The 17,732-nt window shown below is 39.7% G+C and overlaps 2 protein-coding genes across 4 annotated transcripts in view; both read right to left on the reverse strand.

Annotated features, from left to right (window-relative positions):
• The window catches only part of LOC125379159, a 63,409-nt gene that overhangs the window by 17,745 nt on the left and 27,932 nt on the right, over positions 1 to 17,732 (reverse strand). The gene's annotated exons all lie outside the window — the stretch shown is intronic.
• Positions 371 to 766, reverse strand: LOC125379218 (histone-lysine N-methyltransferase SETMAR-like). The gene has a single exon (XM_048395456.1). It carries the CDS (start codon positions 764 to 766, stop codon positions 371 to 373), a length of 396 nt encoding a protein of 131 aa, XP_048251413.1.

Consider the following 17,732-nt stretch of genomic DNA (forward strand, 5'->3'; position numbering starts at 1 on the left):
ACCACTGCCCAAACTTAATTTCGGACTTTCCCCTTATTCCGAAATTAGAGCTGTTCGGCCTGATGAAATCAGTGCGTTTACAATTTACAATTATTAAGTGTTCAATCGCAGGACGTGTTCTGTCTGATTTTTCTGATGTTTTGCTAAAAATAAGTCATGCATGTGTCTTGCATAATCCGGATTACGAGGTCTTCTGCAGGGCAATTATTAAATAATTTAGGGTTCACCAAGTGAAATGCGATATAACATAACCTACGAGGGCCATTCAATATATAACCAGCCTAATCTATTTGCTACTGCTCCTCACTTCTTCTTTTTCCACATAATCACCATTGAGGTCTATGCACTTTGTCCAGCGATGTGTGAGAGCTCAAAGCCCGTTTTGATAGAAACCATGGGGTTGTTCGTGTAACCACCCCTCCACTGCTGTCGGGAGTTCATCATCGGACCGGAAATGACGTCCACGCAGTTCTTTCTTCAAGTTTGGTAAGAGAAAGTAGTCGCTTGGTGCCAGGTCTGGTGAGTAAGGTGGATGAGGCAATACTTTGAACCCGTTCCGCTTCACTGCGGCAACCGCAAGTCGACAGGTGTGCACTCTGTCATTATCATGTTGGAGCAGCACACCTTTTGTGATCTTTCCACGACGTTTGGCAAGAATAGCAGTCCGCAAACGGTCCAGGAGATCGGAGTAGTACTCTCCAGTAATAATCTGGCCGCGTGGAAAGTAGTCAATGAGCCCTTTGGTATCCCAAAAGATGGTTGCCATGACTTTGCCAGCCGGTTGCCATCATGGTTGACTCTTAAACTTTTGGGACGGGGTGAAGCAAAGCAAATCCACTGCTTACTCTGTTCTTTGGCTTCTGGGTCATAGTGGTGTACCCAGGTTTCATCACCAGTAACAATTCTCTCCATAAAGTTGTCCGCATCCCGACTGCATTGCGTCAAAAGTGCCTGACACATTGACGCACGTACAGCCTTCTGATCATCACTCAGACATTTCGCGACCCATCGGGCAGACAGCTTCCTCATACCCAGATGATCATGCAAAATGTCAGGACACTTCCCTCTGAAATGTCCAAGGCCTTGGCCATTTCTGACACCTTCATTCGCCTGTCTTTGACAACCAATTGTCTCACAGCTTCACTGGTTTGGTCATAGGTCACCTCTACAGGCCTGCCAGGGCGTGGCTCATCTTCCAGGTTCACCCGACCCCTCTTAAATTCTGCAACCCAGAATTTGACCTGTGCATACGAAGGTGCACCGTCACAATAAACATCTCCTTTCCCGGTTTCCCTTTTAAGTGGAGGTACCTAATAACAGCCCTGTATTCAACCTTTGACGAAAAATTGGCAGAATCTACCCTTGCCATCTTTATAGATTACGTGTGTGACTTCAAATACAATTTCCTCAGTGAAACTTTGTCTATGCACGTGACATACATTGGTGCACAGCACGTGACAAACATGCAACCGTTAAGATCTGATAAATAGCTTAGGCTGGTTATATATTGAATGGCCCTCGTACATGAACGTAGACGTTGATGTACATTTACAGTTCATTTTCCTTGTTTATTATCACAATATCTGTATACAAATACACACACAAAATGGCCAGGTGTATATGTTTACCTAGGTCGTCATGGAAGAGACACTGTATTTAAATTTCAATACACATGTCGTTCTGTATGCCCGCAGTGTTGAGGAATCTCGATGTGTGTTTTTACTGTTAGGTGGAGTATAGAAATTAAAGCGACAAAACCCTTTCAATATTCATAAAAAGAAAGATCTGCTAAAAGCAGAGTCCATTGTACGATTCCGACTATATCATCAATCTCATTCAAATCAGATCTGAGTTCTCGCTGCCGCTAAACAAAGATCTGAGGACATCCCATATCGGGTCACGTCAGAACGACCTTTCATCCAACCAATCAATGCGTCGCTTACCAGATCATGAAAGTGACAGTTGGAAACTCGGAACACGGGTTATTCCGAACGTCAGTTAGGGCCCTTGACACTGATTCCTTCAAAATTATCGTCTATCTCTCGCTTCCGTGGGATAAACATTTGAATGGAGAAAGCATTGCACAGTACGTGGGAAGCACTGCCAAACAATCTTAACCACATATTAGACATTCCGGAATGTTCGTTTGTTCATTTTTTTAAAATTTATATCAAGAACTGTGTCCAAATACTTTTCAAGCGTAGTCTGAAATGAAAGTCGCCAGGTTACTTACTTACTTACTTTGGAGATTTAACGTGCGCTTTCCGACTGATGCGTATTTCGCCAGGTTTGAAACGGACCGTCTATATACACGACATCGTGCAAATAGTGGAACAATGCCGTGCAATATACACGACTGGAAAACTCCCTTCTCCGCCGTGAGACGCGAACGCTGATTGGTCTATTTATTTTCTACACAACAAACCTGGTTCCCGATCTCAGTTGCGCTACGCTACATTGAATATAGCTCCCCAAAATGTTAACTCTACACCATAGTGCGAGTATCGTTTCTAAAAAGATATATCTAGATAATAAAAATTCTTTACTTGTTGATAAAATTGTAATTTCTTCTCTAAACGTCTGTGAAGATATAAAGGTTTGCTACGGTAGATAAACCAGGTATCACGGATAGTTAAAAGTTTTGCAGTCGTACAGACATGTTGTGAACATAGAGATCTTAAATATTTTGAATAAACATACTTTACCTAATGAGATACTAGTTTTACGAACCAGAATATTTATAGTTTAGTTTTGTTGAACCAATTAAAATCAAAACATAATTTCCCCTATTAAAATACTACGAACCTTCTGGTAAAACAAAATTTACGAACTTTCTGTAAAAGAGCAAGCAATCTGAAGCAAACATTTATTTTCCGCATTTATGTTGTTAAGGCTGTGGCTATTTATACTGAAAAGATCAGGGAGTTAACTTCCTTGGAGAGTGTTTACGTGCACTTCAGTCGTGTACCTGACTGATGCAATCGGGTTGTCAAAGCAAGCTGAAACATTTTGTATTGCATACTGTCTGTTTGAAAGTATCATGTCAATGTGCTGCATGACTTGCCAATCCATTCAATAATTGGAATCCATTTTTAAAAATAAATAATTTTCCAAACCCATGTACAAAGTTCAAACGCGTATATAGAGGACATAATGAAATTCCAACAAGCGATATGATATGTATATATGCTTCTGCTGTGTTTCAATGCATGTGCGCAAATAGATATTTAATGACGTATAATGTCACTGCGAGTTTATTACGCATAACTTCCTCAATGGTATATACTGTTCACAATGGAGTAGATCATCATTGTTATAGGGCGGATCAAGATGGAGAAAGTCGACAAATACGTATGTTTTATGTGGTACCGAGTTGCATCATAATGTAAACAGAGTATAAATTGATTCAAGATAACTAAACTGAAATAAATACTTAACGTGTCATGGTACATTTAATATAAGTCTATTGTTCCGCTTAAACCCAGGAAACATACTATAAAGTAACCTGTGAATACGTATAGTGTGTGACAAAAACATTTTTGAGTTTTCAAATCCACACAAATTCAGAGTTTTTGGATCAACAAGCCAAATTTTGATGTTTTTGATACGATAATGTAAATCAAGAACGTTTGGCATTTCAAAAGCAACATCAGCATGAATTCAAATGTTGATACTAAATACTTCAAACAATCAAACTAATGTAAGCGATTCTTGGATTTGATATACATGTATGTATCTACGTATGAAATATAACTATAAATGCATTGACTGTTTATCATAAGTCAAACTTGAAATCTAACTTAACCTAACATTTAAAGACGTGATAAAGCATTAGAACAACTCAAAACAGCCCAGTCACAATGGGCCAGGAACAGGATATTAAGATTAGATTTTATTAATGATGAACTGCATAAAGAGGGGCATTCAATTCAAACGTTTAAGAATGTTGAATCTGACATGCACGAATACTTCCTTGTTTAAGAAAGAAACTTGACCCAATACCGAGACCAACAATAAGTCAGTTTAATATTATATTATCTTGTCAGAGAGCTGAAAGCTTTGGCAAAGCAACGTGGTCTACGTGGATATTCTCGAATGATAAGAGCTGAATTGATCGATTTACTCGGTTTGGAATACAACAAACCTCAGGCTGTAAGAGAACTCAAAGCTCAAGTGAAAAAAAGTGGGCTGAGAGGTTTTTCTCGAATGAGAAAAGCGGAATTGATTGATTTACTAGATAATAATAAATCAGTTGACGATGTTGATAAACCTACTGTTGTTAATAATAATGAGTTCACATTTGTACCCACAGCCGGCATTGGTTAAAATCTAAGAGGTTGGAAGATGGATATTAATTCCAACATGGATGTTAATGATGTTAAGCACATCGTATCAAGCAAACTTAACGAGGAGTTAGATGATTTAAAAAGTATAAAATACCAGCTGACGGTTAAAATGTCATTGAGTAAAAGTAACGCAGACGATGGCACTGAATATACCAAACCTTATTTCCAGAGCAATCAAGAAGTTATAACCGAACCCAATACTATAAGCGAATCATTAGATACATCAATTCAGGGGATACAAGAAACTTTAGAATGTAGAACTAAAAGAGGTTCGGGTTGTGGTGTGGATAAAATCGATAGTTTACATTTAGATATAGCAAATTATATGCCTTTCAAAGGTGGATCTTATATAGATTTACCCTCATATTATAAAAAGAAAAAAGCCATAATTAATGTAAAAAGTAAAGGTGATAACTGTTTTAAGAATGATGATAAGATCTGCATCGTTCCCCGTAGATTCTAAATTGCAAATAGACCTTCTAGCTATCCCCAAAACGATGGACTAAGCCTTGATGGTATAGACGAACCTACACCAATCTCACAAATTGATCAGGTGGAAAAGCAAAATAATTTAGCTATACATTTTTTCGGACATTCTGCTAAAGGAATTGTTGTACACAGGATAAGCTGTGCCCCAGATCATATTCCCAGAATCAATTCATTTCTGATCGAAAAAGATGGTAAATATCATTATACGTGGATAACGAGCTTAAGCAGGCTATTATACAATAAAAAAAAACATGCTAGAAAGAAATATTTCTGCGAAAGATGCCTGCATGGCTACAGCAGACAATATCTATTAGAAGGGCATAAAGCAGACTGCAGAGGTGTTGGACATACTGCCATCAGGATCGATTGGCCTAAAGAGGGAAAAAATATATTAAAATTTGAACATTATTGTAATCAAATGCCAGTACCGTACATAATTTACACTGACTTCGAAGCGCTTATCAAACCGATAGAAAATACCGAACGCAATACTGAATGTAGTTTTACGTACGAAACTCAAGAACATATTCCTTGTGGATTTGGATATATATAGTTGTAAGGTATGATGGGAAAACAAACCCGCCCGTGATTTTCAGAGTTCCCGATGCAGTGGGAAAGTTCCTAGAATATCTACAAAACGAAGAGAGAACAATTAGGGAAAATTTATCGCGGAAGAAACCCATGTGTATGACCAGGGATGATTAGAGGGCTTATAAGAAGTCAACGATTTGTGATGTTTGTAATAAACCCCTGAATGGGGATTCCGTAAGAGACCATTGCCACGTCACAGGTAATTATCGGGGAGCCGCTCATAACGAGTCTAACTTGAAAATAAAAATGAATTCTCAAACAATACCAATCGCCGTTGTGTTTCACAACCTTAGAGGATATGATTCACATCTCATTATGCAAGCTATCTCAAAGAGCGACTGCGGCTTAACATGCATTTCTAACGGACAAGGATGGGAAAGCCAGACTAAAGAAAAGTAATGGGCTTAGATTCATAGACTCAGTGCAGTTTCTGTTATCTTCCCTGGACAATTAAGCTAATGCGAACAATCCCGATGACTTTGCAATAACAAATCAATATACTGATCGGTTAACACGTCATTTGTTGCTAAGAAAAGGTGTATATCCTTACGAATATATGGATGATTGGTCTAGATTCGTCAAAACTAAATTACCACCCCTTGAATCATTCTATGGTAACTTAACAGAATCTAAAATAACCGATGCCGATTATGAACACGCTCTGACAGTGTGGGGTGAATAAGGTTGTAAGAATTTAGGTGATTATCAGGATCTGTACCTAAAAACACAGTACACTGTGTCTGAGTGGGGTATTCATGTTATACTGCGGCATGGTATCTCAGTGGCCTAACACTTCAAATCGGCAACAGTCCGGAATAGTACAAGCAGCCACACACACGTGCATGCAAGTCACTATATACATGCAAGTGCAATAATCTTGCACACGACATTAAATCCCATTACACCTCATCTATTACATGGGGAGAATGCCCCTCGGAACCGGACGTGCCGCCATCTTGGACGCGTGCGCAACCGGATCCGAAAATGCCGCCAACTTGTATGCGCGCGCCACCGGAACCGAAAGTGACGCTATCTTGGATGCGCACGGCACCAACTACTCTCCTCGCTTCGAACGGGTATCTCGTGGTTAACTATACAATATAAATCAGTCTTGGGCATCCCTGTATTATTGAATCCTGGAACATCTATTTCCGGATGTAATATCTGTAATTGAAACGCAGTAGTTTTAAACTAGCTAGTGTATAATATTATGACAGGCCAACAGATGTCCGCTCTTGTAATGTGATTAGTTGCAGGTAAGCGCAATCACGTGCTCTTATGTAACATGCGACAGTCTGAATAAACAGCCGGTCAAGTGGCAGGCTCGTCTCCCTACTCCCGCGTTTGTCGTTCCTCCCTGAGAACCCAACATCTTGGCGACGAGGATGGGATCCAAGGTAGCTATGAAGTATATGTAAACGAATTTTGGTACGTTTATCTGGCTGTTTGACGGTACATTAACGAGGTGTGTTCGTTGCGACGAGTGTGTTAGCCAGAGCACGTGGTCTGCTGACCTTTGTTTCACCCGTCAGTGTGAAGTAGAAGAAGCGGTATAGATGAACATTGACTTTTGTTTCGCTCTTCTTGAGGCATTATAACCGTCACTATCTTAAGCTCAGAGATTATGGCTACCACGGGTTTTGTTTGTGGATTGTTTGAATTTAATCCAAAGAAGTCGACATCGGAGGAATGGTGTGAGATACTGACACATGTTTTCGTGGCAAACGGAATTACAGACGAAGACAAACAGAAAAGCATACTGTTAGCAACATGTGGAACTGAAACTTACCAGTTGATAAGAGCATTGGTTCAGCCCGTGAAACCTAGCGAGAAAACAATTGACCAGCTGGTGGTTTTATTGAAAGAACATTTCACGCCGAAACCATCAGAAATTGTACAGAGATTTAAATTCCATTCACGGAATAGGAAGGCTGGTGAAAATGTAGCTGCTTATGTCGCAGAATTGAGAAAGTTGACTCTCGGGTGTGATTTTGGAATGTCTTTACAGGGCATGTTGAGAGACAGGTTAGTGTGTGGTATTTGTGATGACAATATTTAGAAAAAGTTGTTGTCAGAGACTGCTCTAACATTTAGTAGTGCATTGAAAATTGCTACCGCAATTGAGGCGGCAGACAAGAATCTACAGGATCTTCACGGTGATAAAACTGTGGGACATTCAGTACACAAGTTTCGCAGTAAACCATCAGCACAATATACCAAAGACCAGAGGCCTCATGTTGGATCTGGATATAACAAACCTTGTTTTAGATGTGGAAAAACTACTCATGCTCCACATATGTGTTTTTATAAGAATGAGAAGTATAATAAGTGTGGAAAACGTGGCCATATTGTGAGTCTGCAGGTCAGAAGAATCAATTCGACAGAAACAGAATTCTAAGGCTAAATTCAAGGGAAGAGAGTGAATGCTGTAGTGAGTGAGGTGAACTCCTGTGGCCCAGGTAACAGCAGTGCTAGTGTGGAAGACTTGTTTGAGAACTCGCTATTTCATGTTTCGATGAACCTTATGAAATCTACAGATTTGACACTTAATGATGTTTTGAACGACACTCAGCTGTTTTTGAAGAAGGTCTTGGAACACTTAAGGATTTCCAAGCTCACATCTACGTGGATAAAGACGCAACTCCGAAGTTTTTCAAACCTAGATCTGTGCCGTATGCATTACGCCAGAAGATAGAAGTTGAACTTGATCGCTTGCTGAGTGAAGGCATTATTGAGCCAGTCAAGCATTCTGAGTGGGCGTGTCCCATTGTGCCAGTCATCAAACCTGATTCTTTTGTCAGGATTTGTGGAGATTTTAAACTGACAGTGAATCAGTTTTCAAAATTGGAGCAATATCCAATAGCGACGTTGGAAGATTTGTGCACAAAGCTATCTGGGGGCGTAAAGTTCACTAAAATTGACATGAGTCATGCATATCAACAGTTAGTCTTGGATGAAGAATCCCGAAAATATGTCGTGATTAACACCCACAAAGGACTCTTTAGGTACACAAGATTGTCATTTGGAGTATCTTCGGCACCCGCTATCTTTCAACGGATGATTGAAAGAATTCTACAGGGACTCAATTACTCAGCGGGTTATCTCGACGATATCATAAACTCTGGAATCGACGCCAGTGAGCATCTTCGTATTCTGGATGAAGTACTTCATCTATTGTCAGAAGCAGGATTACGTTTGAGAAGAAACAAGTGTGTCTTTATGGCTGATGTAGTTGAATATCTTGGCTATAGACTTGACAGTGAAGGTTTGCATCCAGTGGAGAAAAAGATTGCTGCAATTCAGGAAGCTAAGGTCCCTGAAAATGTGAAAGAATTGAGAGCTTATCTTGGTATTCTGAACTACTACCATAGATTTCTACCAAATCTGCCTGACACTCTCTCCCCCTTGTACAAGTTGCTACAAAAAGAAGTGAAATGGTCATGGAGTACATCTCAACAAAAAGCATTTGAGAAGTCGAAGAACTTGCTTAAGTCTTCGGATGTCTTGATTCATTTTGACAGCTCCAAACCACTTTTACTGCAGTGTGATGCATCCCCCTATGGAGTAGGTGTTGTGTTGGCTCACCAACTGCCTGATGGTTCGGAGAGACCTATAAGTTTTGCTTCAAGGACACTGACTAAGGCGGAGCAGAATTATTCCCAACTTGATCGTGAAGGACTGAGTGTAATCTTTGGACTGCGAAAGTTTCATAAGTATGTTTATGGACGTCATTTCCAGATCGTGACAGATCACAAGCCGTTAGTGTCATTATTCAATGAGAATAATCCAGTGCCCCAGATGGTGTCTCCAAGAGTTCAGAGATGGTCAGTGCTGTTGACTGCATATGACTATAAAATTGTACACAGGAAAGGTACACAGCATACCAATGCAGATGCATTGAGCAGGTTGCCAGCGCCTGTCTCAGGGAAGCCTATGGAAGATATGACAGTCTTAATGCTTCAGGAATTGGACACGTGCCCTCTGAAGTCTACAGACATAAGTATCCAGACTGGCAAGGACAGAACATTGTCAATTGTTTGAGAATTTGTGATCCGAGGTTGGCTGCAGCGTGACAAGTTGGATGACCACTATGAGTCGTACTGCAGAGTTCGTTCTGAACTCAGTGTGATGGATGGATGCTTATTGAGATGTTCGAGGGTCATCATTCCATTGCAACTCAGATCTGTCATATTGTCAGAGTTGCATCAGTCCGACCCAGGAATCACCAGGATGAAGGGCTTGGCCCGAAGGTATGTTTGGTGGCCGCATCTAGATGCTGACATTGAAACAACAGTAAACAGTTGTGATTCCTGCCAGGAAGACAGGAATTGTCCAAGTGTAGCTCCCCTACACCCTTGGGAGTATCCTTCTCAACCATGGCAAAGACTGCATATGGATTATGCTGGTCCATTCATGGGTAGCATGTTTCTTATAGTGATTGAGGCCTACTCCAAGTGGATCGAATGTGCACCTATGTCCTCGTCAAATGCAAAGGCTACCATAAACCAGCTGCGTCGGATGTTTGCAGCTTATGGCATACCAGAAATTATTGTAACTGATAATGCTACAGCTTTTTGGGGGGAAGAATTTGCTACATTTATGTCCAGAAATGGAGTTGAACATGTGACAACATCCCCTCATCACCCGGCTGGGAATGGCTTAGCAGAAAGGGCGGTTCAAATAATAAAAGACGGAATAAAGAAGACAACCGGTGACACAGTTGCAACTCAACTCCATAGGTTACTATTTTCTTATAGAATTACGCCACAGTCTACGACTGGTTTATCACCTTCAATGTTGTTTCTTGGACGCAGATTGCGTTCGCGATTTGACTTGATGTTTCCAAACCTTACCTCAAAGGTGAAAAAGAACCAGAGAAAACTTGTGGATCAGTCAGCTCTAACGAAATGTAGGGCATTCCAAGTGAATGACTCGGTGTGGGTTAAGAACTTTGCTTAAGGTCCAAAATGGATTAGTGGACAAGTTGATGGTGTAACTGGTCCATTGTCGTACATCATCAAGTTAACAGATGGAAGATTGGTCAGAAGGCATGATGATCATGTCAGACGCAGGATGTCTTTACCTTCACCCCAATGGGACGTGACTCAACGTTCAGACACTCCGCTAGAATCGCAGTCTTCACGAAGGAAGGAGTATGAATCAGACTTACCTGACACATCACAGGTAGATTCCCATGAGGAAAGAATCCCAGGGGATGTTTCAAGTGTACTAGATATGTCTGAACCGGGGGAGGAAACGCCGGTAGTGACATCGCCTGTAGCACCCATACTTCGTCGTTCAACCAGAGTGAAGCAGCAACCGTCTTATCTGAGGGACTTTGTGTCAAAGTGACATTTGAGTGAACTGTGACTGTCATTTGCAGTGAACTATGTGTCAAGGTGGCATTTGATTTAGCTGTGAATTACAGTTACTTGTATCAGGACTATAATACTGAAGCAGGTTATCAGTATTATTATTTTTCGAAAAAAAGCTCAGTTTCGTTGAATTTCACTTTCTACTTTAACAATGTTTTCATTATGACTGTAACTTGTCAAGTTATCAGGGTTATTAGTACTTTACAAGGGTCAGTGTACTTTGTTAAGTTACTTATACTTTATAAAGTCCTGTGGACTATGTTGTTTATCAAAGGTTATTATTTTTGTTTCAAAGTAACTTAAATTTAGGAGGGGCGGATGTAATATCTGTATTGAAACGCAGTAGTTTTAAACTAGCTAGTGTATAATATTATGACAGGCCAACAGATGTCCGCTCTTGTAATGTGATTAGTTGCAGGTAAGCGCAATCACGTGCTCTTATGTAACATGCGACAGTCTGAATAAACAGCCGGTCAAGTGGCAGGCTCGTCTCCCTACTCCCGCGTTTGTCGTTCCTCCCTGAGAACCCAACACCGGACATGACAATAGATAAATCATTGATTAGGCGAAAAGATAAACTGTCTATACACCAGCGTTACCGTTGCCGATAGAGGTGAAAGCTATACTGGTTAACCGTCGAAAGGTGTCATAGTAACATGCACCGCTCGTATCACGCATACCAAGTGCGCCCTCGGTTCAAGGTTGGACCATCCGGGTCAGCGCACCTAGAGGGTTAATGTAGGGAAGATAAATCGAAAAAGATAGCTCAGTTTTTTTCAAATTATAATTAGAAAGTGACACTGTACCAACTTAACCAAGGACTTGCCGGCTCGGAGTCAGTATACTGTGTCTGAGTGGGTTATCCATGTTAAACTGCAGCATGGTATCTCAGTTGGCTAGCACTATAAAAGTCCGGACTGGTACAAGCAGCCACGCACGCACGCTCGTACGCCGCTTATTGTGTGCAATAATCTTGAACGTGACGTTAAACCCCATCTCACCTCGAGCTCATCACACATCTTTCCCGTACGGACTGGCATAAAACACTCACAGCGTAAATGAACATAATAACTTCTTCTTCTTCTTCTGATGATGATGATGATGATGATCACAAAATGGCATGGAAAAAGGACTGTGCATGGATCCTTCTTCTCATCGCTATAATGCAGCTCAAGTTCACCAGACAGAGTTTGTTGTTTGTTTGTCTGTCTGTTGTTCAAGGCAATATTCCAGCAATATGACGGCGGTCTGTACAACATCGAATCTCTACCAGGCAATCCAGAGATTGATATCTTGAGCATCGATCTACTCAATAGGGATACGATGACATGCATCAGCCAAGTAAGCGACCCTGACCACCCGATCCCGTCAGTTGCTCATGTTGCGATAAGCAGGGGTTGTTGTAATATTTGGAGATTTCCATGGTATGGGTTGTTGAATTACGAGTGTTGAACCAAACTCCGAGGCTAATTGCAGGGATGTTTAAATCAGAATGGTTTTAATATGAACTATAACCTGTCGGGTGCCCAGAATTTTAACTGTGCTGACCCAAGCTTTATGTAAAAGTCAACTGAAGAGGCATGTAGGCCATAATATTAATATTATGTACGAGCTATTTCTGAATCGTCCTTTTAACAATATAGTATTTACAATGAATACCTGATGTATGATCATTCCGAGCCTAGTTTTCTATCTTCCCTAGCCTTGGTATCTGCTGACATTACTCTTTCGGCCTCAGTTCGATATTGGACTCCAAGCTCGCCTGGCACAACACTGACACTAGCCCGAGACAATCTCACCTCCTTGGCGTTTCTCCAGAGTGACGACAGTGATTAGATTTGTGGGTGATACTTGTAATACCACATACAAGGCTGGAGTGGAGTTACAGATACCAAGTGTGTTGTTCATCATAAAGTTTAGTCCCCTCCCGACTTGATCTGTTACACCTCTCCTATTACTTTTTGACGTTCGTTCGGGAAACACAAGTGTGAACAAATACATCACGCCAATCAATTTGAAACAAAAATAGCACAATTTTCATATCGTAAGCCATGTTTGTATCATATAGCTATCTGTTCATATGGCTAGGTAAATGTCTTACATGAGATATCAACATTATTTACGACCTCTTTAAGGAAGTATACATACCTTGAAAGGCTTTGTTGATTGCATGTCATCGTATACAAATTGCGTGGATCGAGGTTTACGATTGTTTGTCCCAGATTCAATGAGTTACAAACCGCTATCATAAAGCTGAAATATTGCTGAGTGTGACGTTAAACAACAACCACCAAAACAAAAACAGCCAATGCGTGTACAATTATATGTGCAGATTTACCGAGAAGATGAGAAACATAAATTGTGTTCCTGTGTCCATCTTTCACCTATCAGTGCTTATAACCCTGGCCTCCCGTTTGCCCAGTGTCCATTACCTATTACCTATCTGTGACAACTTAAGTACTGGCTTCCATACCTTCAGCGCTTATTACTGTAAAGTGTTGGCTTCTATTGTCTATTGCTAATTACTGTAAAGTTTTGACTTCCATACCTTCAGCGCTAATTACTGTAAACTTTTGACTTCCATACCTTCAGCGCTCATTACTGTAAAGTTTTGGCTTCTATTGTCTATTGCTAATCACCTATCAGCGCCAGTCATCTGTTGGCTTCCCTTGATAGTTTCTACCCTTTGTTATTTTCCACCTTTGGTTATCTTATTAATTTGGTTGTCCTTACATGTACATATATATGCTCTCTGCCTCATGGCATTCATTCACCTGATGAAGGAGTAAGCATATACTCCAAAACGACATGTTCCTCATAATAAAGAAGTTGACATCCACATATTCTCTTCCTTATGTGTATCACTTCTAAATGCCTTTCAAAGTCCTGATAAATTGTGTTGCATGATTACGCTTTGGCTGTTGGCTTGAACCTTTCATGTTACTTTGTCGCACATATCTGTCTGATTTGTAGGAAGCCAGTACAGTATCGTCTTATTTTGGCCTTCATCCTCTGTGTAAGGGCTAGTTGTTCTCATAACAATACCCTAAATGATGGCTGAGAAGACTGTGTTGTAGTGAAATAACAGTGTTGACCGTTCCGAGAGACGACTGTACATGAAGCTTGTCTGATAGGTTATGATGACGTTGTGGCTGGTTGGTTGGTTGGTTGGTTTGTTGTTTTACGCCGCACTCAGCAATATTCCAGCTATATGGCGGCGGTCTGTAAATAATCTAGTCTGAACCAGACAATCTAGTGATTGATATCATGAGCATCGATCCATGCAATTGGGATCGATGACATGCTTTATCCAAGTCAGCGAGCCTGACCGCCCATTCCCCTTAGTCGCCTCTTACGACAAGCATAGCAGCCTTATAACGGCAAGCATAGGTTGGTGAAGACCTATTCTACCCCAGATCTTCACGGGTCAGATGACCATGTGACTCAGTTTTCGATCACCCGATGTCAATTGTCTTATGATGATAGTTAGACAAGGATTTCAACTGATGAGAAACCACTTAATGTCATCATAAAGGCAACATAAAGTCATATTTATTACTTGTTTGAGGTGGTGTGTTTTTCTCAATTCAAATTGAAATTGAAATAGTAAACTGCTAACATGTATTAATTTAGTTATGTTTCCATATAAATGTGTACAGCTATGCGTGTTACTTACAAGCAGGGAATGAGTACAGCATCATGTATACAACTCGAAAGAAATTAAAGAACACCCACAATTGGAAGGCTTATGTTAGAATGCCTACCACCAGCCAAGACAGAAAGCTACAGTCCTATGAAAAATCGGGTGATATAACTGAAATACTGTTGGCCTTGAACTTCAATCATTTGCCCTCTCCGCCCATTTTTTGTGGAACAATCATCAAAAACAAATTGGTTTTGTGCCACCCTTTACGGGTCAGATGTCCAATAATATGTTAGATATGTAATGGGTTGCATGCTGTGTGGATAATGTTAATACATATATTTACTGTCTGTTTCGCTTGCACAGTTTCATTCATATAACTTCAGTAGTTTCTGAGAAAACTTGTCCCTATTTCATGCAGTGTGCACTAAGTTGAAAAGCAAGGAGCAAGGGCCAAAGTGCCTGTAACTCCGTAATAAATGAATTTAAGACACTTATGTTCGAACATATTAATATCATGAGTAGTATAGGTAATGGTGATTCTGGACCACTTCCACTGGAGCCAGATTTATATACCTATACCGCTACTACAGAGGGATTTTTTTGTCAAAACGATGATGTGATTCAATGATGGTAATGAGATTAAGTTAAATTGGCTCTAGCTCACCACTACCTGGAGCCAATCAATGATACCATAGAGGGAAGTTTTAGTACAAAAACTATGATGAGACTAAACTAAATTGTAATGAAAATATTCTCAATTATTTTTACTCATACGTACAACATTATTTTTAACAAAGTGATATTCAACACTTTTACTAAGTTCTTCGTTCATTTTACTGGGAGACAAGACTATATACTCTTCTTGGTAATTGGAAAGAAACAATTGATATTTTGGTTGGTTTGACATCACTGATACAATATATACCGTGTGGTAATTCTCTCCATTTGATAATCTTGTCCCTGAGCATAAAAACTTCGATAGCTTTTTCCAGATCTTCCTTTGTTGGTTTGTAATTCTCCATTTTTATGTACTTATATAAGCATTCGTTTAAATGAATGTATGATATTTTATGCGGTGCGACCCAATGATAGAAATGAATCTATTTTTAATCTCCAACAAGGTCTTTGGTTTTGGCATGAAATAATGGACGCACTTGTTGTGTCCCCTGTTCTATGAACTTTATTTTTCTGTCTTCGCTAAAACCACTGCTCTTACGAGAATTTGATCTAATCTCCTGCTTCATTACGTTGTATTTGGTGAGTTCTGACAGCACTAAACGAAACTCCTCCTCAGATATCTTACAATCAGCCATTGCTGTTGATATATGGTCCTCAATGGTTCAACTTTGCTTCTGCGAGTATCCGATTATTATCATGTTTTAATGCTTTCCTTTGCAACCTACGAGAAATGAATTTTATCCCTATTCCTGCCAGTCCTGAGACTCCAGCCGCTATTTCCATGCCAAGTATGATAGGCGCGGCAATTATAGTTGATAATAAACCAACACCAGCTACACTGAGTCCCATGCCAGCCGTAACAAGCACAGTGTCCACTCCGTCGAGAGCATTCAAGGCTCTGCAATATTTTTCATACAATCCAAGTCTCAACTCCCTCTCCTTCTCTATTCGATGTTTTATGTCACTTATTTGATGTAAACCAAATCCATCAACAGTATCCATCTTTTCAGATGCTTCATCGAGCGCCAGATATAAACCCATAGTGTATATTATTATATCATATAATAGTCTTTAATTGGTCTTGCTTCAATGTTTTGAGAGTATACATCAGCCTTATTAAATGTATATTATACGGCATGAATATCTTAGTAAGAGAAATGCTGTCACTTTTAATAATTTGGACCCCCTCAAGGCTTGTAATGGGTAATGCTCCCATATAAATAATACTGCAACGTTTACGTTGGTGTTTCTTGAGCCATTTAATCGATAGACCTGGTAATATTTCAAAGGCATCTACCGGTGCATCTCCAAACAAGACTTCAATAATAAGTGTAGAAAGTTCAGGTATTGCACTCAAGTTATCTTTAATATCATTGAATTCAGAAACCAAATTTAAACTAACCACTTTTACTGCCCGACGATTTAATAACATATGACCTTGGTTTTCTGGCAGGGGAGAGACTAACACACTTTTTCGTTTTGATGGGATATAAGCCGCGAGTACGATCCCACTATTTATTATCTTAGTTAAATTATATGCTTTACCCATCATCACATATGGTGGGGTAATGACGATATTCAATAGCCACTCGATTTTTACTTCAATCATAGTCCATTTATTATCATCGTTGCAAGTAAGATTGTACGATGTGTTTTTATTGAGTCTACTAACATTGACATTGCTTAAATCTCCTTGATTACCTGTGTATGTAACTCCTTTCTGCTTGTATACATTATTATTCCATGCGATGTTTTGTTGGTTGGTATTAATATTACTCTTCCTCCTACGTAGTTTGCTAGTCCAAGTGTATATGCTAAGCTCCATCTAATAACTACTTCCTTTTCTCCAGGGTTAAAAATCAGCATCCCATTCGCGTCATTTTGTGTGATAATACCTCCCAAAGGCTTATACCCATCAGGTATAATAATGGGAGTGTTTTTTCTATTGTCATATCAATTAGTATTATATCATTATTATCTCTCGCAGCATTTATATTGGTCCACCGTGGGTAATACGTTACATCACATAGGGCAACTTCAAGTTGACCAGCCGAGTTATCAATAGTATGAAGCAGTTGAATAGACTGGCCATTTGTTATTCCCGGGAGTGTAACATACATATTACATATACAAAGATACTATATCATAACTTAAATATGAAATCAAACATTATTTATAATAGGTGAGTGTTACACTCAAGTATCCTATATGTACAGGTTGATGTTTTAAATCTAATACAAAAATGTTGAGATCTGAAATAATATCCCGCTTTAATTTTTTGTTGTTGAAGGACTTTCGAGTTGAATATTATCCGTTGTACTGATGTGATCAAGATGGATGCACAACTCTTTATAGGGAACTAAATCGGGTAATTTAAATCCATGCACTATATCGTTAGGTGGTATTATTCCCGTTTTGCCTTCAAGTCCAAGTGTTTCTGCTAAGATCTTGGCAAGAAATACTTTCTCTTCTCCGGCGCTTAATTTCAGCATCCCATTTGACCCATTTTGTGTGAGACTAATTCCATTAGGCTTAAAAATTTCATCATTGAGTGAGCATACGCTGTAATACCCATCAGGTATAACAATGCGAGTGTGATTCAAACCT

Source organism: Haliotis rufescens, unplaced genomic scaffold, assembly GCF_023055435.1.
Source record: "Haliotis rufescens isolate VD_foot unplaced genomic scaffold, xgHalRufe1.0.p SCAF_14, whole genome shotgun sequence".
Taxonomy (NCBI): Eukaryota; Metazoa; Mollusca; class Gastropoda; order Lepetellida; family Haliotidae; genus Haliotis; species Haliotis rufescens.